Source organism: Acanthochromis polyacanthus, chromosome 21 (genome assembly GCF_021347895.1).
Source record: "Acanthochromis polyacanthus isolate Apoly-LR-REF ecotype Palm Island chromosome 21, KAUST_Apoly_ChrSc, whole genome shotgun sequence".
Taxonomy (NCBI): Eukaryota; Metazoa; Chordata; class Actinopteri; family Pomacentridae; genus Acanthochromis; species Acanthochromis polyacanthus.
Genome location: NC_067133.1, coordinates 10,928,278 through 10,945,558, shown reverse-complemented (window position 1 = coordinate 10,945,558; position 17,281 = coordinate 10,928,278). Strand labels below are relative to the sequence as shown.

Below are 17,281 nucleotides of genomic sequence, written 5' to 3'. Positions count from 1 at the left end.
CTGTAATTTAAATCATCAAAATACTGGAAGAATTTCTGCTCAACCATATCTGATTTGCTTGAAAATTTCATAGCAAAAACAGATACAATATTCATGAAGGCATTTATGAAATTTTAGATTGCTTTTCTGGATTGTATTTAAAAAAAAAAAAAAAGGAAACTCTGTCAAACCTGCTCAATCTAGTATGAAAGTTCAACAAAAGTAAATAATTTGTTTCTTTTTTGTCATTAACTTTTTCATATTAAAAAAGACTCTATATGAAAATATTACTAGGTGACTTTTGCATTTTTATGTTTTTTAGTTAATGTGTTCAAAGATGGGATTTTTCACGACAGCTTCACTTTGTTTTATTATTTCAATTCACCCATAATCAGAGAACATTTAATCTACTTTTCCAGTACTACAGACTTTAAATTAATGACATAATGAGATTGTTATCTATAATAGTTCCTCAGATATTGTTGTTCAAACAGCTTCACTTTTTAATATGTGGAAAAAAAAATAACTGAAAGTGCGTTGATGGGTAATTTAAAAAAAAAGTTTGATCTACTAGTGTAAATTTCACAGATATCATTATTAACATCTATATTTTATGCTATTAAAAATGTCAGGCAAATCCAGAGATAGTCAAACAAAAGTCCCCTGATGATTTGAGATGTAAAAGCCCAGAAACAGTTGTTGTTTTAAGAATTTCCCTGCTGGAGAGTTTTTCTGCACTAATCAGCGGCTCAGTCTTACCGATCAGAACCACCAGTCGTGGCCTCTCATTGGGCCTCTGCTGGTAGCGGGTCACCTCTTCATAGGTCAGGAAGTCGGGGTCTCCTGGATCAGATCCCTCCCCTGATGATCCCTGCCTGTCCTTACGACTCAGCCGGAAACTCCTCCGTAAACCAGCTACAGCGTAGAGCCAGAGAGGGGAACAGAAATCATGAAAGTTTGGTTAGATGTGACATACAATAATAAAAAAAAAATATTTACATAACATTACATCACACAGTTTATCAGGTGAATGCAAACACGAGCTGGATAAATTCAAGACCAACCCATTTATTGTCATGCATTAAAGAATCTCGATAAACAGTGCACATGGATGAAAATAGCTCACTCTTATCTGAAGTTCAAATACTTCATGGTGAGAGATATTAGCAGAACTCTGAGGCGATTAGATGTCATGCTTCAACTAAAAATTGCATCACATGCAAGTAAACATGTTAGGTGAAATATTAAAAGCCTGAGAATGAAGCAGACTCTGATCTATTTTAAGCATCTTCATTAACACTTCAAAACAGATTCCAGTGACCCAAGTTAAACATAGATTTCCAGCATTATGTTCCCAGTAAGGCATGCTGTTTTCAACAAGGCTACAGTGCTGAGGCAGGACAGACAGTAGAGCCTGGTCCTGGGAGACGCCACGTCAAAGATCAGGGTCTCCCGTGATCAGGACTGTCTGTATCCCCCCTGTCAGTGGTGTGTACCTGCAGGAATGAGCCGGGGCACTGTACCTGAATAAAATTCCCAGGAAAACACCTGGCCACAGGAGGGCGCCACTGCTTTACACTTAGGAGAGACTATAACTGGCGTTAGAGCATCACACAACCCAGCCTCACACCTCCACACAGGGTGAACGAGCCACAAACGTGCCTGGTTGAGTGTGCAATGCGTCCAACGCAGCAGGGCCCTCGTGAGGGTGAGAGCGGGTCGAGGCGGGGGTGGTTTGTTTTTAGTGGGAAGGAGGAGGGGGGGCAAGCAGTGCACTGACCACAGCAGCAGCACGGGCAGTTAGTCAGATGCAGGGCGGGAAGGGGACGAAGGGAGCGGGGTTTATAGGAGGATCCAAACACTGCTTATGTGGAGGGATGGGAGAGGAGGTGGGGAGGGATTTACAGCTCCAAGCAGGTGGGGACAGAAAGCACAAATACTGTCAAATAAGGTGTTTCGTGTTACGGTGAGAGGGTGGTGTTAAGCTTTCAGCCTGTGTTTAGATCGCTCCTCATCGTCATTCCAGCAGCAGGACTGGGGGGTCGGGTTGGGTTGAGGGAGGGGAGGGTTAGAGAGGGGTTGAGGATAAAGGGGACTGATATAGTCCATCCGCCCCATTATGGATTCAGTAAAGCCTTTTATCGCAACATACCTGTGGCCTGGCCGTCTATTTAAAGGCTTATGACTCACTGATATTTCTCTATTTAACCCTCTGACCCCCAAAACCCACTGCTGGGTTTCAATCAATCAAACCTTTATTGACATTGCACACTTACTGGTTTGAAAGGCATATTATTATTTATTTTTTTTAAAGAAGAAAAAAGTGCCAAAATTATATCATTAATCAGGGCCACAAAACAGAATGAATTGGATTTTTAACTTCATATTGAAGAAAACGAGCCAGTTCCAAGCTTGAAACTGTGTGACGTCATTAAAATCACTTCATTTTACATGTCTTATTTAAAAATTTGGCCCAAAATATACTGTTGGCAGTAGCCAGAATCTTTTCTGTAATTTAAAGCATCAAAATATTGGAAAAATTTCTGCTCAACCATATCTGATTTGCTTGAAAATTTCAATTTTGCATGATAAGTAATTTTAAAAAAAATCCAATTTTCATTTTTTCTTGTTTTATAATTTATGGTATAATAAAACAGAATACAACAGAGTAGAAAAAAATAGAATAGAATGCCCCAGCAAAGGAAACATTTTTGAGTTCTCTCTCTCCTTGTAGTCATGCTTGTACTGTTTCCATAGGGGTATAGGTCTATATTTGAATGAAAAATGAACCCACAATGAGTAAAAATATGACAGAAGCAAAAAAAAAATGCCCAAAAAATGTTTGAGGTTCAGAAGGTTAAGTCACAGTAAAAAAAGGAACTCTCTTGATAGTACAGCTCCTTTAAATCCAAATGGATTTTCATGTATTAGCAATGCATTATTCTCTGTTTAAGTTGAATTATATGCTTTGCACTTTTTCTAGCTGCTTTTTAGATTTGATCACATTAAACATCCAGACTGAGTGCACCATTTGAACACAGTTTCTCTCCATATAACAGTATTTTTCTGGAAATTTCCAAAGAAATAATCATACATACTGCAAATTATGCACCAACCAAAACACCAATGATTCGTTTTGTGTGTTATTCAGTCTGTTTGTTGTGATTCTGTGCTGCCACACTTTGATGCATCCCTGAACCACCACCTAACTAATTATGCAGCGGAGTCTCTGAAGAGGCAAATCTGTTACTGGCACCTGCAGAAGTGTGAGACGATACTTCCTACACGTTTTCCAGACAGATTTTTTTTTTTGACAACTCATTAGCAGTTGCATGTCTCCTGTCTGGTTTTCAGTATACTCATCAGGTTTCTCAGATTCCCCTCTTTAGACCCTCCCCTCAACCCCAAGCTCCAGACAGGTCGAACCCTACAAGCATGTTTTTGGCGCCCCCAGCCCAAAGCACCCAAAGGGAAGTAGCGCACAGCCAGGCTGCGACAGGCAAAGAGCAGATAGGGAGAAGGAGGTGGAGAAAGATGTGCACGCTCTCACCTATGTACTGTCCATTGAAATAGCCCTCACAGTCACAGTCCTCTGTAGGGAGGCAAGCAGGGAAAAGAGGGGGGTAAGCACAGGGTAAGAGACCTGGAAGAGTTAAGGGGAGGGGGGATAGTTAAAGGCGGCCCGTGGGTGCTGGAGAGGGGAGGCGGGAGGCCCAACAGGCAGCAGGCAGGCAGACAGCAGGGGCAGCCAAGAGGTAATGACGGAACGCTGTTGAAGGCCGCTAACAAAGGCTTCGGAAAGAGATTTGAGGAGAGGAAAAAGGAGAGAGACGGCTCTGCTTCATCTGTACGTGAGTCCAGAGTTTGTGCACAAAAAGATGCACACAAACAAAAAATATATCTGCATTTTTTCCCTCAACTGTGTCTGAATATGCACCGAGTTTACAATAAATACGGGAGGAAAAAAACTGAAAAACAGAACAAAGAAGATGACGCAAAACAAAAGAGAAGCTATTGTTATCTTTAACAACCTCTGCTTGCTAAAGTCTCCAGGGAAGCAGTTTCTGCCTGCACATCACCTGGTACACACAAACAAGCACAAAAAATAAAAAAATCTCTATTCTGGTCTGGTACACTAACAGCAGGAGGGGAGGAATTAAGCTGCGAGCAGTAGAAATCCCAAATGCACACCCCACTAGCACACATGCGGGCTCTACACACAGGCTTTAAGGCCTCGTGAACATTTTATGTTTTTTGTAACTGTGTGTCTCTCTGTTGAACGCTGCTGTGTTTGCGGCTGCACATGTACCCACCTTTATCACATCCTTGGTCATCTGATATAGCGAGGAGGGGGATCAAAGAGTAAAAGCATTAACGAAGGTAAAGCAGAGAAATTCACGACAGTGGAGAATGAAGTTTTACAGATGCTAAATATAAGTTCATTAAGCTGACGCTGCTTGGAGATGAGGAGGGGGGGACCCACATTTTAAAAAAGCCCCTGCTGGGATTTGTTGGAATTAATAAAGCGAGCTGGAGGAGACAGAAGAGTCCCGCAGGTCTGCTTGCTGTGTGGCGTAGCAGGGCTAGCTGCCATATTGCTAAGCTCTTGTTGTCTCCCCACGGCTCAGGACTAATCGGATCGCCCGCAGCTTATGCGCCACGAAGAGCCACCACTCGCATTATCCACTCACCTGGCTGTTTACATACACCGCTCCCTCTGCAGCATCGCACGAGAAAGTGAGAAGTGCTGCTGCCGCTTTGTTTCTGCGGCGGACGGCTGCTGGTACACTGTGCGGATCTGCCTAAGCTGAACTCGCCGCCTGCTTGCTGGCCAGATGGACTAAACATGAAAGAGATTAATTCATATCTGTGATCCCTCCCTCCTCCATCTCCATCTCATCCCTTTTAAAAACATGTCTACATAGCAGCATTTAGAGGACGGACAATGAATGCTAATGGATCCGAGAATGCCAATTAGTGGCAGAAATAAAGGTCAATAAATGTCAGTGAAAACATCCAGCGGAGTTATTGTTGTCCTGTAATGACACTGACTGAGCACACTATTAGAGAACGAAGCGCTGCTAGACAGAGAGATGCTTCAGGTAGTGAACTGTAATTACGCACAGATGCTGAAGATGCAGTGAAATCCTGGGAAGCAGAAACTTACAGGCAGGCTTTTTAGGGGATTTTGGATTCGGAAGCGTGCCCATTTTCATCCTGTAGGCCAGTCGCCTGGAGGAATGAGCAGCAGAACGGAGACACGGATGATAAAAGGCAGGAAGAGAATCATCAGCAGAGAAATGAGAGTAAGCAGAAGTAAGGAGAAGCTGTCAGGAAAACGAGATGTAATCATGAAAGGCAGAAGAACACACGACACACATGGACAGATTGAGAGACAATGAGTTGCAGAGTAAAGTAGCTGTGTCTGCATCTGTTTTGTGTCTCTTGTCTCTCTGAACCCCCAAAAACAATGTTAAAAGAAAACTATCTAAAAAGACCATTTATCAGAGGCAGAAACTATAACAACGGAAGCTGTACAATTTTCTGATAGAAAAATAACTAAAGCTTAAAATCATAAAATTTTTAACCATATTACTTGATTCTGATCTTTGATTTTTTCAAAATGTCAAAAATGAATAGCATAGAAGTATAGAAATTCATTTTAAAAGTAAGTAGTAAAATATCTATATCTAGCAGGTTTATTGTTTTTAAGAAAACTGCCAACATTACAGCATTTATCAGAAACAGAAAAACAGCTTGAGAAAGTTGTAGTTCTAATGGCAAAATGACCTAAATCTAAGCTTCGAACTGTAATATTTAATCAAAATCACATTATCCTATACATCTGATTTAAATAATTTTTTTTTTTAACGAAATAAACCATTTGCTGAAACCAGGTTCTGTAAATAAAAACAACCCAAAGCTCTGCATTCCTCAGGGCAACCGAGAGACTATTTATAACCAACAGTCACAAAACTTTCAAGACTTTTTGGTTGAACTGCAGGATGGGTTTACACAGAGCAGATAGGAGGCAACTAAAAATGCAGGTAGTGAAATATCTCTTCTATGCAGAGTCGGCCTTTTTTTCACTACACGTAACACCAGTGAGAATTTAAAAAAAAAAAAAAAGATGTTATCGGTTCCAGGTTTTGACATTTTTTGTAGAAATTCAACTTTCATTTTTCCTTCGGTTAATCCATTATAGGTTTGCTATGTTGCACAAAAGACATTTCTGAGTTCTCTCCACTCCTAGCTGTGGTTGTTCTGTTTGCATAGAGGTGCAGGAGTGTGTATTGAAGTAAAAAAAAAGAGCCCACAGTGAATAAAATGTAATCCCATCACATTTTTCACGGTGTTAACATCACTGTGGTCATTTTGAGTCTGTCTTGTTAGAAAGTCAAATGACTGCAGCCCCTTCCAAGAGAGACCTATTAAACCTAACCTCAAATCACGTCCTGCTGATGGGTTTAAAGCCATTTTTATCGTTTATCATTCATTTAACCACGAGCTCAAAGCGCGGCAGTGACCCACAGCATTGTTTCATCCTCTACATTTATTTAACCTATTAAAAAATCCTCCGTTTAGGCTTTTCTGACTCGTATCTCTCCGTGCGCTCGGCCCACAGTTATTAATCCAGATGCTGCAGTGTTTGGCAGGGATCTCCCAGCCTGCTGAGATCATCTTACTGATGGATTATGACACTTACGGTATCAGCGTGCGCCTATTCAAGGCTGTGTTTCGATTTATTTTTTTCCATGCTGCTCCGATGCTCCATCTAATCATAGTTGACCCCTCAAAGTGGAACACATGAATGTGGATTTAAAAGATTACAAATGGCTGGATGAAATAAATATCGGTGGCGTGCGGGTGAGCAGTTCAGTCCTGCCACTGATTAGTTTCCACCACCAGCTGTGAAGTCGTGGGATTTAAACCTTTGTCTCGGTGTGGGCGTTCTCACCTCTCCTGGAACTGTTTGGACGGGACGAGTCCGGCCCGCAGGTTGCTGTCTCCGACCCGCTTGGCCTGCCACCACGTGGGGTCGTCCTGGGTCACGACCTGCAGGATGTCTCCTCGTTTGAAAGGAAGTCCCGCCTCCTGGCAGGGCGTGGCCTTGTCTTCCAATGGGATGTAGTCAAATAGGGCTCTCATGTAAACCTGGAATCAAACGCACAGGTTGGAGCAAACATATTTGATATTCTTAACTGCAAAACAACATGTACAAAAGTAATCTTCATTTTCTCTGACATATAAATGGATTTGGAATCATAGCTGTGCCCATAAAAGACTATAACTATCCCATACAAGTATTAATGAATCTCTTCATTTATTTTTTATTTTCTACTGATATTCTTTAAATATTTGCACTATCCTTTTTGCTGCTGTAACAATGGAAGTTTCCTCACTATCTTACATTAATAATAAAAAAATTCAAGTCATAAAGTGCTTCACAAGGCAGAAAGATAAGTCAGAATTTAAAAGACAGATGAAATGGCAACATGGTGAATAAAAACCGAAACACTGTTAGAAAAGGTAAAAAGAATACTAAAGAAGTAAAGACAGTTTAAAGGAAATAACACAAACAAAAAAGAACAATATGTTTTAAGAAGAGATTTAAAAGATGTCACAGCACACTTAGGTATCATTTAGTATGTTTTTCTATTCTTGTACAACAGATTATTGACAGGATAAAAAAGTTGGTCTATACCAGGGATTAAAAGTGAGATAACGTGTTTTTACTCTGGGGTATTATTTGGGCAATTTAATAACTCTTCTAGGCCAGATTACACTCTTTACATCTGACAAACAAAATATTTAAAATTACAATCTTACACTTTTGATTTGATTTGATTTTACACAACTTTATCCAGTACTATACACAGTTTAAATGACAAAAAGAAAAACAAGTGCACTTCACAGTTCATCATGAATTGAACAAAACATGCAATTAGTTTTGCATAAATAAGCTATCCTCTGAAGTTATTAAAGAGAAAACATATATTACTGCAATTGTTTTCAAACATCCAAGAAACAGCTTCACGTTTGTCTGCATTGTGACTGACAATGTGATATTTAGATCTAAAGCTTAATAGCTGTCAGGTACTGTTTGAAAACTATCAGAATTCTAATTAAATTAAAGCAAGATTTGCCACAACATACTCTAATTACTTTATACACTGCTTACCAAAGTTGAATTATGCTACTTTGGTGGAGGTTTTCCACATCCAAATGTTAGTTAGCCTTCAAAAGAAAGCCATCTGTACTGTCACAAGACAAAATAGGATGCTCACAAACGCCCAAATTTTAAAAACCTAAGCTGTTATTTTATATCGGTGAAATCCTTGGAGGTCCAAAATCTGCATGGTCTCTTTCTTTTTTTCCTCTTGTAGGTTTATAATTAAGTGAAGAAGCATCGTATTGCCAAGAGACATGATGTGATTAACCAATAATTATACGATTATATGACCAACTTTTGAGATACTGCCACTTTGTCTGGACTTTCTGGCATCAAATTTGATTGCACTGAGTTCCTTTTAGCAGAATTTTTCAGCACATGGGGGATGGGTTTCTTGTCAGGAAACCAGAAGTTTGCTTTGTAACGTAATTATTGCTGTGAAAGGGTGTACTTCAGTCCAAAGCTAAACCTAATTAAGTAGTTTTGTAGCTGTCCAGCATAGAATATGACCCTCAATCTCCTGGATACATACAGTGCCTTGTGAAAGTATTCGGCCCCCTTGAACTTTTCAACCTTTCGCCACATTTCAGGCTTCAAACATAAAGATATAAAATTTTAATTTTTTGTCAAGAATCAACAACAATTGGGACACAATTGTGAAGTGGAATGAAATTTATTGGATATTTTAGACTTTTTTAACAAATAAAAAACTGAAAAGTGGGGTGTGCAATATTATTCGGCCCCTTTACTTTCAGTGCAGCAAACTCACTCCAGAAGTTCAGTGAGGATCTCTGAATGATCCAATGTTGTCCTAAATGACTGATGATGATAAATAGAATCCACCTGTGTGTAATCAAGTCTCCGTATAAATGCACCTGCTCTGTGATAGTCTCAGGGTTCTGTTTAAAGTGCAGAGAGCATCATGAAGACCAAGGAACACACCAGGCAGGTCCGAGATACTGTTGTGGAGAAGTTTAAAGCCGGATTTGGATACAAAAAGATTTCCCAAGCTTTAAACATCTCAAGGAGCACTGTGCAAGCAATCATATTGAAATGGAAGGAGTATCAGACCACTGCACATCTACCAAGACCCGGCCGTCCCTCTAAACTTTCACCTCCAACAAGGAGAAGACTGATCAGAGATGCAGCCAAAAGGCCCATGATCACTCTGGATGAACTGCAGAGATCTACAGCTGAGGTGGGAGAGTCTGTCCATAGGACAACAATCAGTCGTACACTGCACAAATCTGGCCTTTATGGAAGAGTGGCAAGAAAAAAGCCATTTCTCAAAGATATCCATAAAAAGTCTCGTTTAAAGTTTGCCACAAGCCACCTGGGAGACACACCAAACATGTGGAAGAAGGTGCTCTGGTCAGATGAAACCAAAATTGAACTTTTTGGCCACAATGCAAAACGATATGTTTGGCGTAAAAGCAACACAGCTCATCACCCTGAACAGACCATCCCCACTGTCAAACATGGTGGTGGCAGCCTCATGGTTTGGGCCTGCTTTTCTTCAGCAGGGACAGGGAAGATGGTTAAAATTGATGGGAAGATGAATGGAGCCAAATACAGGACCATCCTGGAAGAAAACTTGTTGGAGTCTGCAAAAGACCTGAGACTGGGACGGAGATTTATCTTCCAACAGGACAATGATCCAAAACATAAAGCCAAATCTACAATGGAATGGTTCACAAATAAACGTATCCAGGTGTTAGAATGGCCAAGTCAAAGTCCAGACCTGAATCCTATCGAGAATCTGTGGGCAGAGCTGAAGACTGCTGTTCACAAACGCTCTCCATCCAACCTCACTGAGCTCGAGCTGTTTTGCAAGGAAGAATGGGCAAGAATTTCAGTCTCTCGATGTGCAAAACTGATAGAGACATACCCCAAGCGACTTGCAGCTGTAATTGCAGCAAAAGGTGGTGCTACAAAGTATTAATGCAAGGGGGCCGAATAATATTGCACGCCCCACTTTTCAGGTTTTTATTTGTTAAAAAAGTTTAAAATATCCAATAAATTTCGTTCCACTTCACGATTGTGTCCCACTTGTTGATTCTTGACAAAAAATTAAAATTTTATATCTTTATGTTTGAAGCCTGAAATGTGGCGAAAGGTTGAAAAGTTCAAGGGGCCGAATACTTTCACAAGGCACTGTATCTCTTGGCGTTGGGTGCAGGGAACACCGATGCTAAAGAACATCTTTTCTGCATCTCTGAGACACCAGCAGCTTTGACAAAGCAGCAGTATCTGCCGCTCTGACAACGAGAAGAGGTTGGAAGTGTTTGAACTGATCCTAATCGGTCGGTCGTGCTTCGTCTCACCTTGCTCTCCTTCAGTCGGTCCTCCTCTTTAATGGCGGGGATTATCTTTAGAGTGATGGAGCCTTGGGACTGGGACTAAATCACAAATAGATAAGAAGAAGAAAGGGAGGAAAGATTGTGACTGCAGCCTCAAATTAAAGACAAACACTACACATACTTGGCTTTAAAATGCATTTTGATGTGGATTTTACTTTTAAAGGAGTATCACTATCCCTGTGTGTGTGTGCAAATAAAAGAGGGACATTTCATAATCCTACAGAAAGTCAAGTTGTTTATTTGGCATTTTCTTTACTGACCTCAACTTAGAGCTTAGATTTAGCCCAGCATTCATTCATACAAACCTAGAACACAGGGGGGCAAACACTAAAATGCTTTTTTCTGAAAATCAAACTGAATTTTGTTCTGATGAGTTGTTTGTAATTTAATGCACAAATGCAGTAGACTTTAAGTGCACATGTTAGTGCCATGTTGCTTAGACTGCTGATATGAAATAGTTTTGGTTTAATTCAAACATACCACAAGTATGAGCAACATTCATCAGATATTTATAAAAGCATTAATCTGATTTGCATTTGTAGCTTTATCAGTGGATTTAGACTCTTTGTAGGCATTAATGATGAAGCATTAAATACACAGGTGCTATGTTCAACCCTGTGGCCCCCAAAAGTCAACAACTGGGTTTGAAAGGCATGTTCTCATTTTAAGAAATAGCAATATTACATTTATAAGAGAGAATCTGTAAAAACTAAAGGAACGGTTTAAGATTTTCAGCCTTCTGATGATCATTGAACTAATCATTTATGAATTGACCAAATCTATGCTTAAAATTGTCATATTTCATCAAAAGTGTTTTATTCTCTATGTCTCATTTTGCCAAAAAAAAAAACCTATATTCTCTAAAAAAAACCACAAAGTTCAACACTCGTCAGTGCAACCAAGAGGATATTAGTAGATTTTTGGAGTTTTTTCAATTGGTGTAAATTAGAAAATCAAAAATACGCAACTTTTTTTTTTTCTGATTAATGAAAATATAACTGTGTTAAACTGCACAGATTTTTCTGAGTTCTCTCTTTTTCTAGCCAGAGTTGAATTGTTTCCATAGATGTACAGGAATTCATACTGAAATGAAAATGAGCTCACAAACATGAACAAAACTTACTCCAACTGCGTTTTGGACTCTTCAGGGAGTTAAATTGACGAATTTAGATTGAGAAAGCCGCATCTTCAACTGATTTGATGCTGTACTAGATCATTTGAAGTGATTACTAGTAGTGTATAAATGTGAACTGGCCAGTCCACAATTTTTTTCTTTAATAGCTTAAAATGCAAATCTGAACTGTATTAACACACTTTCCTGTTATAAAACAGTGGCTTTTACTCTGCAAAGCTGACACACATTCACTGAGAACAATCAACCTCTGGGATTAAATAATCTATATTGGATCATTAAAGGGAAAATGGGGATTCACGGAAAAATCTATTCCTATCCTCCCTCAACAGAAACTCTCGGACTTCTACATTTCTCAAATTACAACAGAATGGCATTATTTCTGCACACTAAGTCTGTCTGTTTGTCTTACCAGCAGCTGACTGATCTCATCGGGCCTCTTGTGGATCACAGAGACTCCGTTGACCTCCCTGAGTTCATCTCCGACATGGACGAGGCCTGCGACGAGGGGAGACAGAATGAAGACACAGATCGAGTGGCAGATACATGAATGACAATCAGAGAGGCTTCCTGGGTCTTTGGGGTTTATCGGTCATATCTGAACATCAGCACTGTTGTCGGAGCCACGGATTCGGGGGGCTTCTATCCTCAGCTGTAATCTTTTATCTGCAGCCACAACAATGAGACCGAAAGGCTGAGAGAAACAAGATGAATACAGTTTTCCCCTCAGGACGGAGAAGCACACAGCAGACACATAGTTTTGCAGTCATGTAATGTATGCTTTACCAGACATACGAGTTCTGAAATGTCTCTACAGCTTCTGTCTCCACGCTAACGAGAGCTTTTTCCATCACTTGACGCAGCAAGAAATCGGAGGAAGACATTAATGATTAATGGATGTGGACACTGATTGGTTTATGCGACCAGCATGCATTTTCCTAATGTCAATAACACACCTGCATGTGGCTGGTATTTCCATGGTAACACCCATGAAAGGATCTTTGCCGAATGTATATCATACGTGATTGATTGTACCTCCAGCAGAGCTCTGGATTTCAGCGAACTACTGCACTATCCTTCTCATTTTTCTCCTGCTGCAGCGTCTCTCTCCTCTGTGCTTTGATCTCACCATCGTTAGAAGATCGGGTTTTGATTTGTTGTCCCATACATATGTGCATATTTTCCAAGAAACAATTTCCCTCATCCGCCCTGGTTGCAAGAAGAGAAAAGTAATCACACTACTATAATAGCCAGAAGCGTCCCGAGGTGTCGAACAGACTCGGCCTCCCTCCCTCAAGGCTCTGCTACATTTCTGCAGCAGTCTGGCTCAGTTCCACTCCGGGGGCTTTTTTCTTTCCTGTCATTAGTGACTTTTTCCAATTTTTTAAAATATTAAACATCAGCAAAATCCCTTAAAAAGTTATCTTTTACCTCAGCAATTCGCACTATCATTTGCACACATAGGAATCTTTTCTGTCCTGCAATCTGAAAACCTCAAAACCAGCAAATCGTTTTTCTTTTACACAAAAAATTACCACCAAAATTACACTCTTTATCTGAGCAAAAAAACTGTAAATACAGAGAGAATTACTTTCCGATTTTGTTCAATTTAATCATTTGAACCAAATCTAAGCTTAGAACTGTGAACAAAAAATTATCATCATGTAATAAAAAACATGTTATTCTATAAGTCTCATTGAAACATTTGCAAAAATATAATGAGTTTGCACTAAACAGATTCTGAAAAAAAAATATCTGCACTTCTCTGCACTCTGCAATATGTTTCTAGAGTTTGTGTAGTACTTTAAACAATGCCTTGTCTATTGAGATTGGTAAAATGTGAATATTTCAAAATCTGTAGCATGTAGATCCGCCCATTCTTTCCTTGTGAACACATGTGGGTACTTGGAAAAATGTTGTACCAGTTGATTAGATGTTTTTTTTCTTTGTAAAACAACAACAACAACAAAAAAAAAATCAAAGAAACCCAGCTTCTCTTTTCTTATGGTTTATGATCTTCTACCCGTGTTCTACTGCACAGAAGATATTTCTCACTTATCTCTACTTCTTCATAGTTGTTCTGTTTCCATAGAGGAGCAGCACTTTATATTGCACTGAGTAAAAATGTGACAGCAGCAAAGAAACACCTAGAAACTGTTTTTGGTTAATACACAATTTTATCTCTATTATGGAGCATAACCAGAATCTATAATTCAACAAAAATAGCTCATGTTATCGGAGGTAGATTCTAATATTTATTACATTCAGTGTCTTTAATTGGTTTTAGGGCAAGAATGAAATAAGAGGATTCAGATTTTATGAGCCAGAATTAAATTCCTGTCAAAGTTGCGTAGGTTTTAAAACTGCAGTTAGACAATCATTGAGGAAGATAGAAATTAAAATAAAATACTTTTTATTTAATACTTTTATTTTCTACAGTTATTAAAATAGAAAAAATATGATTTTTTTTTTTACATTAATTGACGGTCAACAATTAAACATCTTGGAAGTATGAAGCTACACAGGGACATTAAAATAATAAAGAATAGAATTTAAAAACTGTGGCTATGGCCTTGAAACTGTTCAATATTTCACAATAATAAAGCTGTAATCTGTAATTCTTTACCCACAAACTGGCAAATACTCCTACTGATAGTCGAGTCCTACAGACTCACCGCTTCGATCAGCTGCTCCTCCTCTCATGATCCGAGCTACGATCACTGCCCCAGTGGCTTCATCTCTCCTGATGGTGGCGCCCTGGAGCACAGACAAAGAACAGGCTCATTAACAGAAGAGAGCAGAGGTCTCACTTCTATAATCCCTTCCTCTCTTCATCTAGCGCTCTGCAGGCTATAATACGTTTTCATTAACGACCTCATCCTTCAGTCTCAACTCACCAGAGGCTCCTTGTTCTTCACCAGCCGGACGATCTTCACCGACTCCTCCTCCAGCTCGTCCTCGAAGTCGTCCGGCAGCGGCGGCAGCACCGGGTCGAAGTTCTTCTGGGCCACGGTGTCGTGAACCGAGAGGACTGCCTGATGGGACAGAAACCAGACATTCAGCTGCTGAGAAGCAGGAATAGCAGCCTGACATCTGCCACGATGTGTAAACAGCTTCAGAGATGAATCTACAGAACGATATCAGAGCAAATAAAATCTAGAAGCGTCCAAAGTGGCAGTGTGGAAGCACATTAGAGTAAAAAAGAAATACCAGCATATGTGCTGTTATAAGTTTTGGCACCTGATCTTCATTTATTTTCAGTCATTTGACAAAAACATGCTTTAATTTTAGTCTGTCATTAGATTTTGACTGATTTATTCTAGTTTACGTCAACAAAAACATTTTAAACATTTTAAAGCGTTTTTTTTGTCAGTGACACTTTGATCTCATTTGTCTGTGAAGCTTTCATGTTACCAAAGAAAATTTTGCGGTTTACAGCATAATCAGAAAAGATATCGACTGATAACAGGTAGTATTACTTTTTTTTCCAGATGTTTGGGGCGTTTTTTTGGTCTGATAATCTCGGGTACATTTCGAAACAACGCTATAATGATATCTTTTGCAGTTATCCTATGGACTATAATCTTTAAAATACAAACTTCACATATGAAATCAAGTCATTTTGATGCATTATTAATATTATTAGCAATGCAGGAGCTGTAATCACTTTCAGTTATCAGTGATCAGTTATAATTTGAGGCACAGAGCAGGTAAAATAATGCAGACGCCGGCAGATCACTACAAAACGATCATTTCTTTCTGACTGCTTGCTCCCTTCTTAATTAACGGAAGTACAACAGGTCAAACTCATAAATCCTACTGAATGATTCTACAGATGCCACAGCTCACTGAGAAACACTGCATTTAAACAGTTCATATTTCTGTTCATGTGTCTCGAACATTAATGTAAAACATTTCCTCATAGTTCCCGTCTTGAAATATTACTTTTAACCTGGTGTCAGATGAGTTTTTGTTGTGAAAAGTAGGTCATATACATACATATTTAATCATAGTTAGTGCTGAAATGAACTCACTGGAAGTCATAAAACCCAAATTACCTGAAAATGTGTCTCCATTTTAACAACACCACATTCTCTAATACTAATTGTTCATGGACAAAATGACCTGTATTCTTGTTTTACGTCAGCCTCAGTATAGCGGTCGAGATGAACGTTGTGAAAAATAGGTCATCCACTGTATTTTTTGTCATAGTTTTTGTTGAAATTAACACATTTAAAGCTACAGAAACCTAATTTTGTAGAAACTGCATCTTCCTGGAGATGCAGTTTAATTATTTTCCTGAGTTTAGAAGCTTTAAGAAGGTCTACTCTTCTAAGAAGAATCGGTTATGGCCAAAATGCATTCTATTCTTGTTTTTTGTCAGGTTCAGTTACACAATTGAGGTGAACATCGTGAAAAACAGGACACTAAATGTATTTTTTGTCATGGTTTTCACTGAAATGAACACACTCTAACACACTGTATTTATCTTCTTGAATAACAAGGTCTCCTACTCTGATAGGTTTTGGCCAAAATGTCAGTTTGTTGTCAGTCAGCTTCAGTAACATAGTCGAGAGGAATGCAGTGAAAACAGGTCATCAAGTCTTATTTTCTTCACAGCTGTTGTTGAAATTAACCCGCTGGAAGCCAAAACAGCTTTACTAGCTGGAGGTGCGTCTACAGTATGATGAGGCATATTTAACAAAGTCTCCTTTTCTGGCCAAAAGGAGTGCCTATTCTTGTTTTTAGTCAGCCTCAGTAACACATTGGAGATGAGCATCTTCAAAAACACATTATCAACCGTATTTTTTGTCAGAGTTTTTGTTGAAATTAATGCACTGGAAGCTATAAAATGCAAATTAGCTGAAAATGTGTTTACTTTGAGATGCGATATATTTATTTTCTTGAATTTGGAGACTTTAAAAAGGTCTCCTTCTCTAATGGGAATCGATTTTGATGTAAATGAGTTCTGTTCTTGTTTTTATTCAGCCTTGGTTACAGAGTTAAGATGAATGATATGGAAAAGAGGTCTTCCAATGCATCATTTTATCATTGTTTTTGCTGAAATGAACTCACTGAAAGCAAAAATAAATAAATTAGTTAAAAACGTGTCTACCTTGAGATGTGGTGTATTCATGTTCTTGATTTTAGAGGCTTTAACAAGCTCTCAGTCTCTAATACGAATTCATTATAGTCTAAACGTGTTGAATTCTTGTTTTCAGCCCAGTCGAGGTGAAAATCTTGGGGGAAAAAAAAGGGCCATGAACCACATTTTTTATCACGATTTTTGTCTAAATGAACACACTAAAAGTCAAATAAACTTCATTAGCTGAAAGTGAATCTACCTTGAGATGTGATGTTTTTATTTTCCAGAATTGAGAGGCTTTAAAAAGATCTCATTTCCTAATAGGAATCGGTTACGGCCAAGAAAAATAGGTCATCAACTGTATTTTTCGGCTTTGTTTTTGTTGAAATGATGACACCAAAAGCAAAAAAAAAAAATCGAAATCAGCTAAAAATTTACCTTGAGATGTGGCGACGTTAACAGGTGCAGCAGCTCCTTCTCCTCTGTGCTCATTGGTCCACTCTGCAGCTCCTCGGCCACCTGAAAATCACAACATATGAACCCTCAGCCTG

The 17,281-nt window shown here is 39.1% G+C and overlaps 1 protein-coding gene across 2 annotated transcripts in view; it reads right to left on the bottom strand.

Annotated features, from left to right (window-relative positions):
• The window catches only part of mpp3a (MAGUK p55 scaffold protein 3a), a 39,008-nt gene that overhangs the window by 6,078 nt on the left and 15,649 nt on the right, over window positions 1–17,281 (bottom strand). The window contains exons 5-15 of one of the 2 annotated variants that reach the window (XM_022209495.2): window positions 17,169–17,249; window positions 14,542–14,679; window positions 14,320–14,401; window positions 12,057–12,142; window positions 10,477–10,551; window positions 6,938–7,134; window positions 5,147–5,211; window positions 4,293–4,313; window positions 3,530–3,571; window positions 1,503–1,568; window positions 739–894 (exon numbers count right to left, since the gene is read on the bottom strand). In XM_022209495.2, coding sequence (XP_022065187.1) covers window positions 739–894; window positions 1,503–1,568; window positions 3,530–3,571; window positions 4,293–4,313; window positions 5,147–5,211; window positions 6,938–7,134; window positions 10,477–10,551; window positions 12,057–12,142; window positions 14,320–14,401; window positions 14,542–14,679; window positions 17,169–17,249 — 1,009 coding nt within the window. The remainder of the gene's footprint in view (window positions 1–738; window positions 895–1,502; window positions 1,569–3,529; window positions 3,572–4,292; window positions 4,314–5,146; window positions 5,212–6,937; window positions 7,135–10,476; window positions 10,552–12,056; window positions 12,143–14,319; window positions 14,402–14,541; window positions 14,680–17,168; window positions 17,250–17,281) is intronic. The other variant, XM_022209496.2, reaches the window with a different exon arrangement.